Source organism: Bombus bifarius, unplaced genomic scaffold (genome assembly GCF_011952205.1).
Source record: "Bombus bifarius isolate JDL3187 unplaced genomic scaffold, Bbif_JDL3187 scf7180000007996, whole genome shotgun sequence".
In the NCBI taxonomy this organism is placed as follows: Eukaryota; Metazoa; Arthropoda; class Insecta; order Hymenoptera; family Apidae; genus Bombus; species Bombus bifarius.
In genome coordinates, this window is record NW_022884376.1 from 5,987,372 (window position 1) to 6,007,895 (window position 20,524).

General features: G+C 32.7%; 5 protein-coding genes across 14 annotated transcripts in view; 3 read left to right on the forward strand and 2 right to left on the reverse strand.

Annotated features, from left to right (window-relative positions):
* LOC117205949 (aquaporin AQPAn.G-like) overlaps positions 1 to 3,445 on the forward strand; it is a 38,698-nt gene extending 35,253 nt beyond the window's left edge. For both annotated transcript variants that reach the window (XM_033444816.1, XM_033444817.1), the window contains 2 exons: positions 319 to 462; positions 2,063 to 3,445. In XM_033444816.1, coding sequence (XP_033300707.1) covers positions 319 to 462; positions 2,063 to 2,461 — 543 coding nt within the window. In that variant the 3' untranslated portion in view covers positions 2,462 to 3,445. The remainder of the gene's footprint in view (positions 1 to 318; positions 463 to 2,062) is intronic.
* A 207-nt stretch (positions 3,446 to 3,652) lies between these two features.
* LOC117205943 (SET and MYND domain-containing protein 4-like) lies at positions 3,653 to 7,347 on the forward strand. The gene is made up of 7 exons (XM_033444806.1): positions 3,653 to 4,356; positions 4,684 to 5,212; positions 5,557 to 5,879; positions 6,027 to 6,235; positions 6,355 to 6,479; positions 6,608 to 6,817; positions 6,906 to 7,347. The coding sequence occupies exons 1-7, from the start codon at positions 4,044 to 4,046 to the stop codon at positions 7,225 to 7,227; spliced, it is 2,031 nt and encodes a 676-aa protein (XP_033300697.1). The 5' UTR covers positions 3,653 to 4,043; the 3' UTR covers positions 7,228 to 7,347.
* Positions 7,348 to 7,412: 65 nt separating this feature from the next.
* LOC117205952 (RNA-binding protein 1-like) lies at positions 7,413 to 12,922 on the reverse strand. Of its 9 annotated transcripts, XR_004487314.1 has the most exons (8): positions 12,793 to 12,922; positions 11,875 to 12,088; positions 11,631 to 11,720; positions 11,027 to 11,074; positions 10,844 to 10,891; positions 9,178 to 9,736; positions 8,392 to 8,478; positions 7,413 to 8,010 (listed from the first exon to the last, which is right to left on the reverse strand). XR_004487314.1 is itself a non-coding variant. In XM_033444822.1 (7 exons), exons 2-7 carry the CDS (start codon positions 12,081 to 12,083, stop codon positions 8,007 to 8,009), a joined length of 486 nt encoding a protein of 161 aa, XP_033300713.1. In that variant the 5' UTR covers positions 12,084 to 12,088; positions 12,793 to 12,918; the 3' UTR covers positions 7,413 to 8,006. The 9 variants fall into 9 exon arrangements, 4 of the variants coding, with proteins under 4 accessions (XP_033300713.1, XP_033300715.1, XP_033300714.1 ...); XR_004487317.1 differs by lacking the exon at positions 11,027 to 11,074; XR_004487316.1 differs by lacking the exon at positions 10,844 to 10,891 and having other exon boundaries at positions 12,793 to 12,921.
* LOC117205947 (translocation protein SEC62) lies at positions 12,550 to 18,576 on the forward strand. The gene is made up of 6 exons (XM_033444815.1): positions 12,550 to 12,568; positions 14,999 to 15,131; positions 15,699 to 16,145; positions 16,623 to 16,970; positions 17,040 to 17,143; positions 17,237 to 18,576. The coding sequence occupies exons 2-6, from the start codon at positions 15,096 to 15,098 to the stop codon at positions 17,406 to 17,408; spliced, it is 1,107 nt and encodes a 368-aa protein (XP_033300706.1). The 5' UTR covers positions 12,550 to 12,568; positions 14,999 to 15,095; the 3' UTR covers positions 17,409 to 18,576.
* Positions 13,504 to 14,479, reverse strand: LOC117205951 (mediator of RNA polymerase II transcription subunit 18). Its single transcript, XM_033444821.1, has 2 exons — positions 14,057 to 14,479; positions 13,504 to 13,984 (listed from the first exon to the last, which is right to left on the reverse strand). Exons 1-2 carry the CDS (start codon positions 14,257 to 14,259, stop codon positions 13,537 to 13,539), a joined length of 651 nt encoding a protein of 216 aa, XP_033300712.1. The 5' UTR covers positions 14,260 to 14,479; the 3' UTR covers positions 13,504 to 13,536.
* Positions 18,577 to 20,524: the final 1,948 nt, after the last annotated feature.

Sequence of the window (20,524 nt, forward strand, 5' to 3'; positions counted from 1 at the left end):
GAATTTCTTAGGAAGATAAACGCGGTTACTTTGACGGACAGATTTCAGAACACGGACGTATTATCTTTTCACGTAACATGTGCACGCGTGTTACCTGTTTCTAGAACTACTCGAGTGAATCATGCAGGTGTACACGGTTGTTTAGAAATCTGACAACAAGCTAGAACACTTTGCCCCTTTGCGAAATATCACTAGATTTTTTGTAAATATTTGCCGAATCTGTCGTAGATCCATAGGAAATTACCTGAAATTCTAACTCTAAAATATATTGTTATAGTTTGCAATCGCTTATTCGAACGCATGTTCTTTTTGTTGCAGGTATTAGGTCCGATTTCAGGATGTCACGTGAATCCAGCGGTATCGATGGGACTTTTAGTAAGCGGGAATTGCAGCTTTCTAAAGACAATTTGTTACATAGTTTGTCAGTGTTGCGGAGCAATCGCGGGTTCAGGAATTTTAAAGGTAAAATCAACAAAAATTCAGAGAAGAACCACTTCGAATTTTTTATTCAACCGATAACCAATAATTATTACTAATTAGCACTTTTACCGTTGATTGAATTCTCATTACCAGTAATATTATAGTCCACCAAATAATTCTTTGATCTTTATTTTTTAAACCTGTTTTTAAGTTGCACGTGTGTATGTAAATGTAGATACAGTCTGAGAATTGATTTTTTGTCCTGTAATTATCCAACAAAGCTTTTTAGTCGCCTGATTTTAATTAAAACGTCGTTTTAATTTAAAGGTCAAGGTTTTATCATTTGTTTGCCGATATTCGTCACATCAAAAAATAGCGACTCGAAGAAATTACAAGTATGCATTATGCCTGATCCATTCGTGACAGTTAATTCATATAGACATGCATAGCGGTCAATTTCGATGATTAGCATTTGTCGGTATATATTTTACAATTCATAGATCTATATCTCACAATCGAACACGATATTTGATTACTTTTCAAAACGTAATATATTAAAATATTAAGTATGAGAAAAGAAACAAATTCATTGACAGATCTTTCAAAATAAATGTACAACAATTTTATCGATATTATACTTTCCCCTGTATTTTTCGCATACTTTTGTTCTTTAAATAATGACCAACAGTAAATAAGTTTCTTTTTTTAAACTAGGATAAAGCATAATTGTTACGACGTGATTATATCTGCAATACTGTCGCATGAAATTACATAATGCAATGTGATAGCCATTAAGCCCACAATTACAGTTGCTGGACTATATGTAGTTGTCGAAAACCAGAACCCATTGAAAGAACCGCGGCTATAATTATCCAATAAAAACTGTACAATTGAGGAACGAACATAGTTACCTTTTTCGGCTTTGACATAATGTCCCATGCTACAGTACTAATTGACGTGGTTGAAACAGCATCGAATCATTCTTTTAACTGATCGTCGATCGTCATTTTAGTATATCCCATAACGAAACAAAACCCGAGAAAGATCGCGATAAGTTGACGAGCTGTTCGCGAAAAATCCACTGCAATTTCTAAAAGTAAACTCGTAATATCCACATTTATGTAAATTTAATATAATAAATCTATATTCGTATTCGAAGTATATTTATAAAATTATCCAAGACGATTGAAATGGTTCGAAGTATCATTGCTGAAGATACCTTAAAAACGATCCATAGATTATAGATTATAAATAGATAGGTTCATAGATAAATAGGACCTCCACTTGCAGTAAGTAAAGAATAAACTAAAAAAACAACTTAATTTAATATCTTTTACGTCTAACATTCCTCCATACTGCTCGCATTACTAGTCTAGCGAATATATATGCAATTTCATATTTCTGTGGGGATAATTTAAAAAATAGAAACCAAGTATGAGTATTTTACTCATAAATGCATCAAAATCAAAATCCACAGTCTACAGTCTACGCATTACGCGTGATTAGCCTAAACACTCGCTGCTGTCGCCCATTCTCTTACAACATTTATCCGTATGCCATATACAGTACATGTTATGATATATTCGTAGTATTATAGTATACAGTATATATCGTCCTTCAAAATGAATGTAATTATTTGCAGCTATTGATCCCTGTTGAAGCGGCAGATAAGGGCTTAGGAGCCACAAATTTGGGCTTACTGGTCAACCAAATGCAAGGCATCTTCATGGAAGCGATTGTTACATTCCTGCTACTTCTAGTTATCCATGCAGTAACAGATCCCAAGAGAACCGACACGAAAGGATGGGCGCCTTTGGCGATCGGATTGACCATCACCGTGGCTCACATGGCTGCTGTACCTGTAACAGGAAGTAGCATGAACCCGGCTAGGTCGTTAGGTCCTGCGATCGTCCTTGGTGAATGGGACGATCTGTGGATCTATTGGGTCGGACCGATCCTCGGAGCCTGTGTCGCCGGTGCCTTGTACAAATTGGCGTTCAGACATAAAACGATGGACGATGAAGCTTCTTACGACTTCTAACAACAGAATCGAACGTAAATATCGCTTACGATGTGGACCCGTTTCCTGTAAACAAAAGAAACATGTCAAAAATCACGTTGATATCTGCTGAATGGAAATTTACTGCATTTGACGTATTAAAAAAAGTTTAAATGGTGCTTCTCGCGAAAAAAAAAAAGAAAAAAATGGGAGAAGATATCGTTCGGTTTAATTTATATCCGAAATTGACGATAAGATATTTTTGCAAAAGAAAACACGACTGATCGAATATTTTAAACTGAGAAAGAAATGGACGTTCTGTTTGTAGTCTGAGTAATCTTTTAACGAGTGTTTAGTACAATTAGATGTTTAGTACACTAAATCCTTGCATTGTTTTAGATACTACTTATAATTGACGAGACAGGGTATATTTATACGTTTCAGTTTTTTGCATTTCGATCGTTGGAGGAAGGATCAAGAAACAAGTCAATTAAAATTCAACGAAATTAAACGATATAAACGCAAATCATTTTGCAATACATCTGACCGCGTTTGCTGTTAATTTTTTCTTATGTACTTTGCATGCAATGATCTATGAGAGATACACGAAGGAGAAACTTAAACAACATCTTGTTTAGAGTAGACTTTGTTATTGTTAATAGCATAATTAATGAAGTATATCTGTTTAATATTTATCATATTTTTAATGACGATAAGAGAAAAGAATTAATACGCTCTAAATGTTCTAGGTACATAATCTATATTTATCCGATTAATTTATGAAATGTATTTAACTTTAATCGATAATTTTAATAGTAATTTATCAAATTTATTATAGATACATATATGTATCATGTTATGAACGCTATACAATTTCGTTCGATAGATTTTCATCTTATCACAACAAAGATATCCATGTACATGTCGTATCGATATATTTTGTATCCCGTTTAGGTTTTGTACATATTGTACTTGCATTTACTTGTAAGATATCACATATAAATACATGGTTCATATTGCACACTATGCTTGTATAATGTATTTATTTAAACAATTCTTTCATCGGCAGCTTGAACAATTTGTATCTAATAAAATTCCAAACATGCTGTATGCAAGTAGTACAACTCTTAATTAATGGCTCCGCTTCAAACACTAATCTCAACAAGTTCGTGTCAAAGGACTCGGTTTGTAAAACAATTTCATTACACGCTAATTACACATGCTCCCGTCGAACTTCCTCGTTGTATCGCACACATCTACGGCTCGAAGCAGCAGAAATAGCACGTACCGAAATAGACGAACGTGGTTTTTGGATGCTTGGGTGATGCCAGTAAGTCCCAGCATCGTCGACCGGCAACGTGTCATTCGATCGCAAATTACCAACTGGAGAAGTAATCGAGATCATTTACTCGGATCAAACGGACCATCGAACGAAACGAAAGATTTCTTTAAATCTATAATTGGTAATTAGTCTGTCCTCTTAAAAACGGTACGGTAAACCATGAAAAGAAGTTGCGGCAAGTGTTACAGTGAACGCGCATGAATCGAACGCTATCTATATACGTACGTGAAACATATTAAAGTATTTTGTGCAACAGAAAATTAATTGGAAGCGTAGAAAAAGATGTTAGGGGAGGACGATAGCGGAGTCAGTGATTACTTCCGGTCAAATTTCCTGGCGCTCCAAAATGCGGTTAGCCCGCAGGATATGAAAAAATTCATAGCTCTGAATGAAAATTCGGAAAGGATCCGTTTCCTACTGCGTTATCCAGTGATTTATAATCTGCCTGTGCGAGTTACTGAAGAGGGAGATTTGCTGAAGAACAGCGAGAAAGCTCTGAAACTTAAGGATATTGGTAACAAGTATTTTGGACGTGGTGAATTTATTAAAGCGCTAGGATCTTACTCGAACGCGGTTCTGCTAGCACCTAGGAAAGGTAATCGATGATCGCTGCTATTCATTTAATGCTGTTGAAACGTTAACATTCTACGCGTTATTTGTTTCGGTAAGATTGATCGTTTCACAATCTCTACGTAAGCTATTCTGTCAACGCGCCCAGTTCATCGCACACCGATTTTATAACAATGTTAGAATTATGTCGATGCGTTTTAAATTTAACGTAACTTGATCTTCGCCTCGACTTTAATAATCACGCGATACCAGGCAGCGAAAGTCTCGAATCTTTGGTATAATCGTAAATTCGACGTGAACTTTTACTTTGCTTTAAAAACTACGATCGAATCAATTGCGAATTGTTCCTCAGACTTAGGCGTTATATTGGCGAATCGTTCAGCAACGCTTTACCACCTAGAAGAGTACAGTTACGGTCTAACAGACGCGGAAGAAGCTTTACGCGTCGGATATCCGCATGAGTTACATTATAAAATTCAAGAAAGACGCGCTAGATGTTTGCTCGGATTAAAAAGACACGACGAGGCTGTGCTAGCATTCAGGAACGCTTTGCAAGCATTAGACACTGCGAAACTATCATTGGACAAGAAACAGAAGCTCGAGGCAGACATTAGACTTATGCTTGCTGTGATAGACAAAGGTAATCGGCTGGCACAGAAGACGTCGAAAATTCCTCAGAAAGAAGAGATTAGGGAGCCTAAAAAGAAGACTCTAAAGATCGAGGACTGCAATCCTCTGTATCCTTCCTGCAGCAAAGCGGTTGAAATTAAGGATGAAGGTGGTAACATAGGTAGACACGCCGTTGCTACTAAAGACATCGAACCTGGGGAAACGCTAGTGATAGAGAAGCCACATTGTGCAGTCTTGTTGGCCGAATACAGGTGCGGTTAATTGAATAAAAACCTCGAAAAGAGTCCAAGCACGTTTAGCACGTTTCGAGAAACACTGGAAAAACTAGCGCGTTTTAAATTTCATAAGTTTCAAACACCTAACGTGTTGCTTGTATTCAACGTTGATTTGCCTTCTGACCATACTTCTGCAAGCTGTGTGTATTAAAACGGTCGATAGGAACTGTAGAACAATGCTTAACTGTTAATTCAACTTTGACCAAAATGTGCCACAGACCCTTATTCGAGATTTCCATTCAATCGTCAAATGACTTGTTCAGAAACAGTGCGGGAAATTATACTTGATTAATATTAAGACTTATATAATTTCATTGCAGACTCAGCAATTGTCATCATTGTTTCGCGAAAATATTCGTACCGATACCAACTAGCTGTGACACGTGCAACTTCGTGGCTTACTGTAGTATTCCCTGCAGAAACAAGGATGCCGAGATTCATAAAAACGAATGCATGATACTACCCAGTTTATGGTTCTCGGAAACTTCTGTAAACTGTTTCTTAGCTTTAAAGGCAATCGTTCAGAAACCCTTCGAAGAATTATTGACGCTCAAGGATAAGCTTAAAGCTACGAAGGGGAGATTCGAGACTTCGACACAGCGACCTCGTCGACACGATGACTTCGAAGCTATCTATGGATTAAGTAATCAATTAATCAATTATTATTCCATCAATTTTGATGGAATAAATCTAACATCATGATGTTTTTAATATATTAAATACATTTACTAATAGATATTCATTGAGAAAAATATATGCACAGTATTCAATTATGTTTCTCTTCGTACAGTAACTCACGAGGAAGAAAGAACGTCGGAAGATCTTTTTCATAGAACTTATATAGCTACTTGGCTATTGAGACTTTTAAAACGAAGCCCTTACTTTCCCGAATGGGTTAAAACCCCAGATTCAGCGGAAGCGATACCCTCCGATGGTGAATTATACATAGGCAGTTTGATTTTACATAATTTAATGTTAATACAATTTAACGCTCATGAAGTAAGTCGTGTTATTTCTCTTTCTCCTTTTTTTTCAACAAAACTAGTATCAAATATAGAATCGGAGGTTTTATATATTTGTGCGTTGTTTGCATTTATACGTTTACATTTCATTCTCAGATATCGGAATTAGCTGTACCAAAGGGTAGCAATATTTTAGCAAAAGCTAAAAGCAAATTTATCGGTGGGGGTGTTTACTCGACAGTTTCACTATTTAATCATTCGTGCAATCCTGGTATCATCAGGTAAATAGAAACCTATGATTGCGAACTGTAATATAAATGAAATTCATAATAACAATCGTCCATAATTTAATTACTAGGATAGTAATTATGAAATAGTAAATCGTAAATAATCATCACTGGCTACATAGGTATTTTATCGGTACCACTATGGTTGTACGAGCAATTCGCACTATTCCAGCAGGAGAGGAAATCTCCGAAAACTACGGCCCAATTTTTACAACTATTCCCGAAGCTGAACGGAAACGGAAACTAAGAGTACAATACTGGTTCGATTGCAACTGTGAAGCATGTACAGCACATTGGCCTACTTTGGAAAAAATCGATCCAACGATTCTAAGGTATTCTTTATTTTGATACGATTATTTCAAATCTTTAATCTTTTGTGGCTCGAAATTAAAGGCATGAAATATTTCAATCCTTTTTCAGATTCAAGTGCGAGACTGGTAAAGAATGCGGAAACGTTCTACCTATAAAAGCAGACACAAACGAATTCATGATCAGATGTTCCAAATGTGGCAAAAATACTAATATTTTCAAAGGTTTAAAAGCCTTGCAAGACACAGATGCCATTTTTCGAACTGCTTCCAGAAACCTCGAGGAAGGGAAGCACCAAGAAGCGTTAAAATCTTATTTAGAAATTTTAAAACTTCTAGATGAAACCCTTGCTTTACCCATAAGAGACTATCATCTTTGTCAACAAGGTGTTCGACTATGCATGCTTCCTTTAGGAAACGTTTCTTATATTTAAGAATTCACAGCGTCAATGTAACCAAGTATAATAATTTCAATATATATGTGATAATTTCTTTTTTAACTGAATATTTAATGGGATAAGAAATATGAAATATACGACTCCGATGTGCTATTACTTCGATACTTTATTATTTTCTTTTAATGAACATCAAACTGCTATTTGCAATAGGAAAGCCAAAATAATTATACCATACATTTTTATTTTAAAGTCTTAAATTCGTAAGAGTACAAAATAATTAATACAACGTAAAACGGCCGTTCCTTCTATTTCTTCATGAACTTCTTCACATAAAAATGTCTCACTGTTATGCTTATCGTTATAATTGTTCTTAATTGCAACCGAATTCTTTTTGTCTCACCCGTACACTTTGAAGCAATGAGTACGTTCCGTAAGAGATTTATCGTACTCGATAGCTTACATCACAAATAATTTTGTTGCGTGTAAAATACCTTTCTATACATAATGTGTATGCATCGGTGAAAATGTATCGTGCATGTGAAACCAACTACACACGCCTGGGTATATGTGTCTAAGTTTTACGCACATAAGCAAGGTTTTATGCGTGTACAAAGTGTTAACAACTTAAATGCTAAACATTATGTACGTGTATTATTCCATATCTCTTATGAATGTCTTTTAATCGTATTATCATTGCTTCGACAGAATATGTACGCGTGGTAACGATTATCTTTTTTATGTACATATAAAATCGGTTTTCTTTATCTTCCATCCGGCACATTTAGTCGATCCGTTCTCTCAAACACTTTTAGCACCTAACTGTAAGTAAATAGAAAAAACATTTAGAAAATATACACCTGATCCTCGATGTAAATTCACTACATCGCTTTTTTGCACTGGAAACCGGGAATTTCATTGTAAAGAGAATAGAACAGGCGAATTCTTGCAACACGATTGTTTCAGTATGCTTACTATCGCATATTAACTCTGAAGACGAAAACTAAAACTTTGTTTAGTTAAGAAGTACTGGGAATGCTATAAATTCATGAGTTTCTTTCATCTTTCTTCCACGTTGAACAGTAGAAAAACACATACGATGACAATTTTCTTTATGTTGCAAGTGCAAGATTCGATCTCTGCTTCTTTTCTATACATATATTTTTTCTGGTTCGTTTTTTTAATTTGTGGTAATATTAGTACCGTCTGTCACGGGAATCCGAACGAGAACGGCGGTCTCGGCTACGGCTACGGCTCAGTGATCTCCTGCGAGGGCTACGGGATCTTGACCTAAAATATTAAAAAAGCATTTTATACCACTTTTATTAAAGTTTGGAAAACAATTTATTAATACACGGCGTTCTATTTTGTCTCAAGTTTTATGTCATTATCATTAAGATGGTATTATCTTTGTGAGATATATGCCACCTAAGATCGCATCTAAATCACGCTCTATATTCCTCCAAAATATTATAATATAAAATTAAACGTAGTTATATTAGGTGATGTATGAGACGAAACAGAACATCGTGCGTTGAACACATAGGTACAAAAATGATCGCAAGGCAACCGTAATAGAATTAGGACTGGCTAATTCCTATTTGCCTAAGGGGTGATAAAACTAGTTAGACACAATAATTAATACAAAATGACATCTCACCAATAATGAGAAACCAATAAACGAAAGTAGGATTAATTTAGTTAAAATAAATTTTTACAACTGTTACAGATATATATGTAAATATATATCTTTATAAATACATATTATGTAACAGGCGGCAGTTCCCTGGTCCAATGTGTACCAACATATCACTAAAATAATTAAAAAGAAATATTAACCAGTGTCTTCTATTCCGTTTGCTAAAAATCTGTTGAATAAACATAATTAATTAATAGAAACTGTCATTGGACTGCAGAGAACATGACACCGTCAATTAGACAAAAAAAAGAAAAAAAAAGATAAAAAATCTTTGAAAATCGGTGAAATACCAGACAACTGTGAACATGTAGTGGTGGTTGGTGGTGGTGGTACTTGGTTGGGTGGTGGTGGGATGGTGTGTAGGTGGTGATCATTTTGCTTTGCTCAGTCGAAGAGAAGTGGCGGTCGCGTTGTCGGCTAAGTTTAACGTGATGGTTGACGAGTAGTAGTAGTAGCAGTAGTAGTAGTAGTAGTAGAAGTTGGGACGGACGGACGGACTGACGCGCCGAGATTTTGACAGAAGTATTCGTTCATATCGCGTCGGCTGTTCGATGGATTCACGATGCTCCTAGCCGCTAGAGGTTGAGGTAGCCCGAAGAAGTCTTTTTGAAGGGGAACAGACGGACTGACGGACAGCATCGGACTGTCAACTGACGGACGACTTGGCTCCTACCGGTGACTGGTGGTGACTGATGGTGACTGGTTGGGAAGTTAGTGGGCAGGCAGGCTTTTTTTTTGTTCAGTTTTGATTGCTAGACTTTTTTTCACGGTGGCTGTAGTAGTAGTAGTAGCAGTAGTAGTAGTAGTGGCGGGGAGACGAGCAGAGCTAGGAGCTGACGCTGGTAGAATCTGCAAACGTCAGTTTTAGCAATATAACCATCAAAGTTATCATACTCCTGGCCACTATTGGTATACACGACTTTTTTCCTTAATCCAAATTCACAAAATTGCACATGTATCACTCGTCAGTGATATTTTCGTTACGATTATCCTAGACTGCCCACTCTAATGCGTACAAAAGACTCTACTTGCAACTGATCTGATTAAATTTATATGATGGATGTATCAAATTATCCTTTATATACTTATCGCAACGCATGGTGCAGTATGCTAAGAAACCGTATTTTTAAAAAATAATAAAATTGGACTTTATACAACTAATACACCAAAAGTAATAAGAACAATTAAAAACTGCGTCAATGCGTGTACGATAAATAAATGTGATCAAAATACGAAGTGCATGAGATATTTGCACATTAGTGAATTTTAATATCAAAATCTTTTACTATATAACGAACTATTTAATTAAATTGGATGTGTAACTTCTACTTAACTTGGTACCTGAATACATAACAAAATTTTTCAAATAAAATGATCAACTGCAATTGCTTATTACACAATTTCTATGCATTGTTAAAATCATAATTTCAAATACCAAATAACTTAATTCCAAGCATTTACAAAATAAAATTCATAAGATACTATAATAAGACCACAATAAGCACTAGAAACAAATTGTTTTAAACTGGTAAAATTAACACCAGACACCGCTATGATTTACTTTTATCTGCCACCGGTGTTTTTCTTTATGCACCAAACTAGCATCGTAGTTGCCAACTAATTCTGGACGTCAAATTTTCGATTGTCTTTTTTCAGTTTTCTAAGTTATTTCTTCGTCCTCAGCCTATCTATTCTTTTAGTCCTGTCCTCTCCAACTTATGCCAATCAATTAACAATATTTAACCGCCAATCGTGACAATTGCGCAATTCTCAGTGTTCAATACATTTCGATCAGAATTATTCTATGTTTTATATGATATATTGTGATTCTGCGTGCAAAATTGCGATGATCACAATACAAGCGGTACTTGTAAATACCTACTTGCAATTTGTAGATTGGCTGTTCTTGGTAAGGCCCTGAAAATTTGATAAAATTATGAAACATAAGGGGATTACCTAGAATATCGGCTTATTGGCGATCTCCGTGGGCTTCTTGACCAGGACCTAAAAAAAATTAAGAAAAACTGTTGTATGTTTCAGACTGCTCATATGTTGCCAATCGCCATGTTTCGCTTTGATTTCTTTCTTTTGTCTACTCGCACCTGAAAATTACGGTTAACAGGGCTGGGAAAATCTTACCTTGGATAACGACCCAGTGATCTCCTTCGAGGACTGCAAGATCTGGACCTATAAGTTTGTCAAAAAGATATATGGTATGTGAATCCTGTTGTTCGCTAAGCATATTCACAAGGAGATTACAATGGGAAAGAAATGAGCTATATATGAGATCGCTACCTCTGCCATAACTAAAAATTTACCCTAGCATCTCCCGTTTAGGTTTCCCATGCAGTGTATTTGGTTGCTCTTCGGCTAACCCTCGTAAATTTTCACATTTTATATAAAAATATTTTATGATGCTCAAAGAAACTTTTTATACAATTATTATTTCAATTTATCAAATCTTTAATTTGCAATTTTCATAAGAGTACTAGCCAGAAGAGCGATAATATCAAATAAATATAGTATATAATATATTCTATCTGCATTCCTATATAAAATAAAAAAAAAAAAAACAATTTACATCCTTTGTGCATAAAAAAATTCACCGAAACCCGTGCATCATTTCTTCACATTCTTATTTGATAACTGCACTGTAATACCTACTTGGTGAGACACTTAGTCATCTGCAGTAGCTCAAATGTTGCTGTAAAACATGGATATTCAATATTTTAAGATTTCTTACCTGGAATATCTTGGACCTGATCTTCTTCCACCTCCACGTCTACTTCTTCCTGAAGACATTTCTACTCTCACTCTGGTCCCACAACAGCGTCTGCAAAATAATAAAAAATACAAAACGATTTTTATTATTAAAATTCATAAAATTGTTATTACATATTAATTATATATACATAATATGTATATATACAATATACAACAACATATAGCAATATGTATATATACAATAATTACTACATAACACTTACGTTCCATCTAACCCTCTAACTGCATCTTCTGCATCTCGTGGGTCTTCAAATTCCACAAATGCAAAACCAGGTGGTTTTCTTGCAACCCACACATTTCTGAGTGGACCATATTTACTGAATGCACTTTCAATTTCATGTTTACTAGCACTGTTTCCTAAATTACCAACATAAACTTTACATGAAGGATCCCATTCACGATAACGTGACATTGCGTCTATAAAGAACAAATTTTCTTTTATTAATAACAAAATAAATTTCAAATTATCAACATAAGTTTTGATTAATGAATCAATAGTTTAAGTACGTGTGTTTTGAAAATTGATGTATTTCATATAAATAGGTAGTGTCCTTGATGGACCTATTATCGAATTCAATAGCCCATGGCCTACGGTCTATGAGAATAAATCGACACCCACTGTCAGTTTACCTATACTAAAAAAATATCGACCGGTGACGAAAATAATACTGCTGTATACAATATTTACAGCTAAAAAGCGGTATGTATTTTGCATGTGTCTGCTTCATAATCAAGTTTATCTTATATAATAACCTCAATAATCTACAATCGAGTCAGTCACAAAACTTAGTCGATTATACTGAAAAGGGAAAGTCGGCATACCGCCATGTTGTGCTCTCAATTTACTGCAGTAACGAGGACTAATTATTTCGGGATTTATTCAGGAATGTAGATCACGTATGTTATTTGAAATATTATTGCTATATACAAATATTATTTTGTTTTTGGTTTTATTCGCATAAATGTATACATATTACAAAAGCATTTTGGAATTTGTCGGAATAAAAACTGACGCCATGGAATTTTTGAAGCATTTTCTTATTTGCGCATAATATTTTCAAAACAAAGTACAAATAAACAAGTGTGTATCTATTTTCGATAAAATATTATATTTTACTTACTTGAATATATATGTTGGTTCGGTGGATTTCGTAGTCTCGTAACACACAACCCTTCGTTCGTACTGCACAAGTAGAAATGTCCACAAAATGGTGGCGTATGTAGCGTTAATCTTCTTCCGTGGCCTCCTTTCTAAGATGGCATTGGTGTATATTGCTTTCTACTTCCTAGTCAAATGAAAGTTTATTTCTACTTTAGCATCACGTATTAATATTCAATGATTATGTTTTTTAAATGTTTACTATCCTGTACTTAAAAATATTAATTTGTTTGAGCAATATTTAGATTGTTAATACAAATCTAAAATATTTATTCTTATTTTAATTATAGATTACTTGTAAATATTATGCAATAAAATTAATACATTAAACAATAACGTACATTTATAACCAGAGAAAGCTTTTAATTATTTATCTAAAAAAAAACGATAGTGCCATATAATTTTTCATGAAAATCAATAAATACTCTGTATTGATTCACTTCATATAAACAATAGAATATCTATGTACTCATATAATGTGCATGTCTTCTCGTATCATACGTATATATGTTACTACACAATAATTAAATTTATGGTATAGGTCACACGTAAAAATATATAAGAATAATAATTTAATTATAGAAAATATAACAATTTTTATTTCTCGTATAGTTTAAATTATAAAAAATTTCCTTATATATACAATTCTACAGAAAGACTTACACAAATATAATTTGAAATTCAATTCTGGTTTATAATTTTTATATTAATGAACAAATCTTTTGTAGTCAATTTTTTCAAGTTGTACCAAGGGTTTCAATTGTTCTGCAAAAATTCTCATATCTTCAGCTATTGCATCTTGGCCACTAGGTGCTAAAACACTCAATTCCACTAGATAACTTTGAGATATTGCTTCCATACTTTCAGGTATTTTTCCTTGTTGTCCCATCTTAAATATTTTGGAAACTGTAACCTTCATTCTACCCTTACGAAACATATAACCACGTGCAATATATTCAAAATCTAGCCTACATCCAAGTTCTGTTAAAAAGTCAACAACAGTATTACTAGTTGCTATATCTAAGCTACTTCTAACGATTGTAGGTCTTGATTTGTCACCCAATTCAGGTTGACCGATATAACGTAATTGCCATGGCATATCTTGATAATCTAATGCTCTTCTTACACGTAAAAGTAATGGTTGTTCAGCTCCTCTAAAATATAAAGCATTAAGTAGTGACGTAGATTCATAAATAAAATAATATTTGTAAAATTATTTTATATACCTGATGCTAAAACACATTTCATGATCATTAAAGGTTTCTGGCCCAGTATCTACATTATCACATAAACCACGTAATCTATGAAGCAATACTTCCACAGCACTGTCTAACACAGATCCTTGCAATAAATATTCTTGATTTGGAATAATATTAGATCTGATTGCAGCTGTTAAATTATCCATTGCTGTACTTATTGGTGCACTCATTTTTAGGGTTAGAAACTTTTCTTGAAAATAAATCTCTCCTCTTTGCAAAATAGAAAAGTGTTTGACAGATGTTCACTTTTATAGATTAATGTAAAATTTAATGCTTATTACTCTTATTAGTAATAATAATTATCAATATATAATCTGGTACATATAAGGTGATTGGAAATATTATTCCATGTAACAGCTGATCATGAATTTTCAATTCATAAACAGCTAACTTCACATAGAATTATGGCGGTATAGAAATAGAAAAAAACAGTTTTATTTTTTAGAAATACATATATGCTGTTATATGTATGTTAATAATCTGTATTTAACTCTTTTACGTTCTTCCATTTCTATCATTATTTTACTAATAAAACTCATCGTTTTGAAATATTTGTAATAATCTGAATTTCTCCGTCATTAATTTAATATTACATATATGTGTATATATTTTTGTACACAAATATGTATCAAAAGGCTAAGAACAAGAAATGTAAATTACTCAAATTTTCATTAAGAACAGTTTCTTCTATAATAATTATTTCGAAAAAATACGTCCATAATTTATAAACAGATGTATTGAAGTAAAATTATAAAAATACATAAAAATTATTAAACATCATAAAATATAATATGAAATACTGATAACTATAGTGTTATTACAATTAGAAGAAATTAGGTTACTAATGTATTTAAAAAACTAGTTATACCGTTTTCTTAAAACAAACAATATGTCTACATATTTAAATAGCCGGCTACTACAGTTAGCATGTTACGCAGAAGCACATGCCACGTTTGTTGATGGGTAGATAAAGCTGAGCACGCAAGCGCAAAACGGAATTTACAACATGGCGGAGCGTAGGAAAAGCAAGAAGCGCAAGGATGTAAGCATCACATATGGCTGCAATTATTACAATATTATTTAACATTACATATAAATTGTGATGTTTATTTGGTGACTGAAAGTATAGTATTTCGTTTGATGTTAAATTCATTTTATTTTATCAGTTCAAACCACGTGACAATATGGATAAGTGTTGTAACATAATCCAACGGATGACGTAGCAAACAAATCATTTTCATTCTATTCAAAATTCGTGAATTAACTTTAATTATATGATTCAATTGTTCCTTAATAAACTACTTTATTACGTTCTTCGTGGAAACTTATTATTTACGTTATGGGGATTCTTTACAGAGATGTTCGAAAATCGTTTTAATTGTATTCCGGTATATGCGAGTTACCATCTGTACCGTCTAAACTTTGACTGTCCTGTTTTTTGTACGGCATAAAAAATTACAATTGAATTTAATGTTTTGCATAAAAAAAATAGGACATTTTTAATTTATAATAATGAAATCTATATCTAGTTCTATAATTTATATGTATTTAATGAAATATTTACAAAGTAACATGGAAATGTAAAAAATTAAGCCTTAATCTTCTGCAGCAAGAAACATCAAGCGTAGATAATGAAGTTGCCCCTGTAAAACCATCTAAGGAAGAATATGCAGTGGCTAAATGGATCCGTAACAATGTACCATCGAAAAAAACAAAATTTGATAGAAATCACAATGTTGAATATTTTACTGGCACTCGTGCAGTTGATGCTTTATTGGAAAATTCACCATGGAGTAAAACTAAATTTGAGACACGTGAACAGGTTACAGAATTTCTAGATTTGATGTTAAGACATAAATTCTTTCATCGAGCAAAAAAGGTAGTAATCTCTGAAGAAGAACTATATAAAATACGTGGAATAAAGAAAAAGGTAAAGGAAAATAAAAAAGAAAAAAGATCTACTGAAAAAGAAAAGGAAGAGGCTAAAGAAAATAAAGATGCAACAGGTGAAAAAGATAATGAAAATAAAACTGAAGAAAAGAAGAAAAAGCCAAAGGTAAATTTTAGGCGAAAGTGACAGTTTATTTATTTAGTAGTATGTTCAATTTTTTTATAGACAAGTTATTATTAATTACCCTTTCAGTGCTATGAATTCATATATGAGTTTAAGAAATATAATCAATCTATATGTATGTACTTGTATAAAACTACAATATGCATCATGAATTTGTGTATATATCTTATTTTAAAGTCATATTTGCTATTACTTACATAGGTTTCCTTATTTCTTATTTCAATGGTATTACTTGCTTAATCTTATGTTATTTTATTTCACCGAGTATTTTATAGCATAGTATCAAAGTAATTTCAAGTACATTCTTCAAAAGATAAATACTTGATTCAATCAAAATGCTATCAGATTAAATGTTTAATGAACAGTGCATATACATTATCAAGAATTCTAGTGCTGAAAGGAATAAATGTTAAAAGATACAGAAAAGTAAGTAATATAAAAAATTATTAATTAATGTAGGTACGTTTGGAAATGCATATGGAACAATATTTTGTTGACTGCAACGATGCATATGTCTGGATATATGAAACAGTTCCTATATACTACTGGTTCTTCGGAGGCCTTGTAGTTTTAGGTGCAGTTGGTGTTTGTCTCTTCCCATTGTGGCCATTATCAATCCGTCATGGTGTATATTACATAAGTGTTGCAGCTGCTGGATTCCTTGTATTCATTTTGGCATTAGCATTTATTAGATTAATTGTATTTTGCCTTTTATGGGTTCCAACACTTGGCAAATGCCATCTTTGGCTTTTACCTAATTTAACTGCAGATGTTGGATTCTTTGCTTCATTCTGGCCACTTTATCAAGTATGTATCAGCTTTTAATTTTATATTATCTAACAAATGCAATGAATGCATGTATAAATGTATTTTCAGTATGAATATTATGACTCCACATCTGAAAGTGACAAAAAAGTTAGTAAAAAAAAGAAAAAGAAAGAAAAAGACTCTGATACTGAAGAGACACCATCAACACAATTGTAAGTAGAAATTTATTATAATATAAAAATATCAGACTTACAAAGTTTTTATTATTATGAATATGTTGTATTTATTTTACATTTCCTTTATAGAGAGAAAAAATCTAGTATTAAAGAATTATCTAAAGAACATACTCAAATTGAAGAAATTTTATCTAGCGAAGAAAACAAGTTTCCTCCATCTGAATTAGGAGAAGGAGAAGAGGGTAGTGAAGGTTCCGAAAGTGAAAAATCTAACACAGGTCGAGATTTTGTGATGATTTAAAATAGGAATTGGCAATAAATAGCTTTTATTTATCTTTAATAATTATCACAATAATCAATAATTGAATCTTGTCAATTTTGACTAAATCGCATACAGGTTCACACATAAGGATTTATGTATAATTATTAACTTTTGAAGATATGTACGATTTTTTTTGTAAAAAAAATCTAATTTTGAATATCATTCAAAGCAAAAATGAAGATACAGTACATATATTAATAGAAATACGGTATACAAATTTAGCAAACTCAATCCATTTATTGCTTATACTAATACGTATCTTTGCATTGCATTTAAAATATTACAGCCAATTGAACAAGGAAATCGCATCTGTATTTTACAGAAAGAAAATTTTTGTAAGAATATCAATCTTGAAATTTCAGTTAAATATGTATTTTTATTTTAATCATTATTAATAATCATTTATTTAAGTGTGTAAATTTCACTTATAAGAATTTTTACTAAAACGTACAATTATGTTGATGTGGGCATCCAAGGCTTTCCTGAACCGATTGGAAATCGTTATTGATATTTTATATCGCAAAGCAATAATAGTGAATTTTAAATTTCAGTAATACGATTTTCTCAGGTTTCAAAACTGTACAGTGCTTGATAAATAGAATCTCCAAGAACAAGACTATAAATTTATTTTAATCAATTGTTCACTCTGTCAGCGAGTTTGTTTTTGGCAGAGCCACGACCTGATCTTTCACAGATTTCGTACAACAAATTGTAATTTGTATTTTTATGTAAAAATTCCAATGATAATAATTATTCCTATTATTACTGTAACGATTATTATATTATTATTACAAAATAATCATCTTGATCATTGTAGATGCGCGAATCGTGACTCTAGCTATATTGAAATAAATGATGAAAAGATCTGAAATTTATATATTGTTATCAAAAAAAAGACGTGGAAGGTATATATAAACAAGTTACATCTACAACTCATACTTCTTTGGTTTCATGATCGTGTTATACACATTCAATATTGCTAGTTATCAACGTTTAGATAATTTGTATTAAGATCCTAATACTCTTATGCTTATATAAGGATTTGTTCTAAGTGCATTGATTTGCACTTAACATAGCAAAACTAAGTTTTGGTCATCTTTTACAACCAGTTTTATTATTAAAATAAAATATATTTAAGTTACTTTTATATTCTCACATACATATTTTGTGATCACGGATGTGGTTTCACTACTTCTCCTCGACTCAGTAAATTGCAACTTTTGCACTCTATTAATTAAAACCATAAAGATTCGATACTTATTCTTATAATTTATAAAGACTCGAAATATTTTTCGAAAACATTCGCCGAATTATTTTTTAACAAATTTAAATTAATTTTTACCTATATCTACATGTATTAATAATTAATATTATGTTCTTTAAATATTATTTAGAAAATTCGCTTTTATTTATCGTTCCACGATTCTGTTCATTTATGAATTAATTACATTAAATCACTAGTAAGTTCGTATGGAATATCGTTGAACGGGCATTAACTTTATAAGAAAGCGTTATATGGATGTATGATTTTATCTGAGATTTCTTACGTAATGTTTCAGTAATACAGTTAGACATGATAATTTATGAAAGATAAAATCATTTAATCAAAAGAAATCAAAACTAGATACGATGTTTCCAAAGTAATCTAATCGCATTAGGTTATATTCACTGATCTAGTCGTAGAGGAAGCAATGCTTAAAAAACCAAATTGAAAATCAGTGCCTGGCAAAGAAGCTGGATGAACATACCGTTTCCATATTATCATGTTAATGAGCATTTAATATCACATTTTTTATCAAGCTCGTAAATTTACCGTTAAAGCTGTTTTAAGCGCCATGTATGCCTCGCCTTTCCCACGAACGTTATATTAAAAAACCTATGTCGACGGTGTTTCAATTGTCGCATACGCTTTTACATATCGTGAATTGCAGACATTTCTAGCATTAAAAATTTTTATGTTTCGACCTTAGTTGGGTCACGTATGGATTATAGATCCGTTTACCGATCTAACGTTTCATTCAAAGGAATTCAATTAATTCGTGCAAATGAACCGCTTGGTTAAAGGCAAACTTTTCGCTTGGAAGGAATACACGAGGCATGTGCATGTGTATTTTTGTGCAGTCAGAGTGGCGGATTCGTAGGCTGGTTGGTCGCGAAGCGAAGGGCCGCGTCACGAAGGCAAAGTTAACGGCCCATAATTCATAGCCGACATATAATAAATATCGTTACTCCATCGTAAGCGCACGTAGACACGCGCATTGCGGTCTTATGTGCACGTACCCTTCGTGTAATATGTATGTAAAGATGTAAATGTTGGCGACTCCATATAGGCTTTCCCTGAGATTACGTGGTGAGCTTTCGTCCTTGGCAGAGGTAATAAAAGTCTCCTTTAACAATGCACTCACGCGCAGAATAAAATAATAGTCGCCCTTTTTAAAAGCCTTTTTACCCTTTTATCGTGTACCGTGAATATACAGGCGTTTTTTGAAATTCGGGGTCAAAAGAAATTCTTTATTGGGCCGTAGCTTCTTTAAACGTATTGCTTTTATGTTCGTTAACTCATTTATCTTTGAAACGTTTTTGCTATCTTCCAGTATATGTCATTTGCATTAATTTTATGTAACTGGTTTTATAATAAATAATTGTGTAATTGTCGTTACTTTTAATAGAATATCTACATTTATTTCGAGTTTTCTTAACTGTATAAATAGTATTCGTTTAAAAGTATTGGCATAATATATTTCTGTATCTTTTTTAGGTTATTTATTCTTCTTTATGAATTCGTTTCTTTCGCCACATTGATTTATTGCTTTAAAATTATGTTTATAAAAATTAATTTATATACAAATTATAAACTTGTATTTACAAATATTTTATTTCCGAATCTATTACATTACAGTAAGACTACACCGACTGTATATGTAAATGACTAACGGTAGGCAGAAGCAAAAAAAATTTATACACTCGCATTTTTAGTCTTCCATGCCATTGGGTCATTGAACTTACGAAACAACGTTGTATCCTTGAGTTACAAGTTTATGTTTTTCGTTTTCTTCGGCATCGTGTATAGGAGAGAATATGTATAAATAAATGTG

Excerpts from the sequence above, each read along its gene's own strand:
- LOC117205943 (XM_033444806.1), top strand. The coding sequence starts at position 4,044 with ATGTTAGGGGAGGACGATAGCGGAGTCAGTGATTACTTCCGGTCAAAT. Across the intron at positions 5,880-6,026 it reads CGAAGCTATCTATGGATTAA|TAACTCACGAGGAAGAAAGA; the intron begins GTAATCAATTAA and ends CTCTTCGTACAG. Across the intron at positions 6,480-6,607 it reads TGCAATCCTGGTATCATCAG|GTATTTTATCGGTACCACTA; the intron begins GTAAATAGAAAC and ends CTGGCTACATAG.
- LOC117205947 (XM_033444815.1), top strand. The coding sequence starts at position 15,096 with ATGGCGGAGCGTAGGAAAAGCAAGAAGCGCAAGGAT. Across the intron at positions 15,132-15,698 it reads AAAGCAAGAAGCGCAAGGAT|CAAGAAACATCAAGCGTAGA; the intron begins GTAAGCATCACA and ends AATCTTCTGCAG. Across the intron at positions 16,971-17,039 it reads CATTCTGGCCACTTTATCAA|TATGAATATTATGACTCCAC; the intron begins GTATGTATCAGC and ends ATGTATTTTCAG.
- LOC117205951 (XM_033444821.1), bottom strand. The coding sequence starts at position 14,259 with ATGAGTGCACCAATAAGTACAGCAATGGATAATTTAACAGCTGCAATC. Across the intron at positions 13,985-14,056 it reads GAAATGTGTTTTAGCATCAG|AGGAGCTGAACAACCATTAC; the intron begins GTATATAAAATA and ends TTTATATTTTAG.
- LOC117205952 (XM_033444822.1), bottom strand. The coding sequence starts at position 12,083 with ATGTCACGTTATCGTGAATGGGATCCTTCATGTAAAGTTTATGTTGGT. Across the intron at positions 11,721-11,874 it reads GTTAGAGGGTTAGATGGAAC|ACGCTGTTGTGGGACCAGAG; the intron begins GTAAGTGTTATG and ends ATTATTTTGCAG. Across the intron at positions 8,479-10,843 it reads CCAATAAGCCGATATTCTAG|GTCAAGATCCCGTAGCCCTC; the intron begins GTAATCCCCTTA and ends TTAATATTTTAG.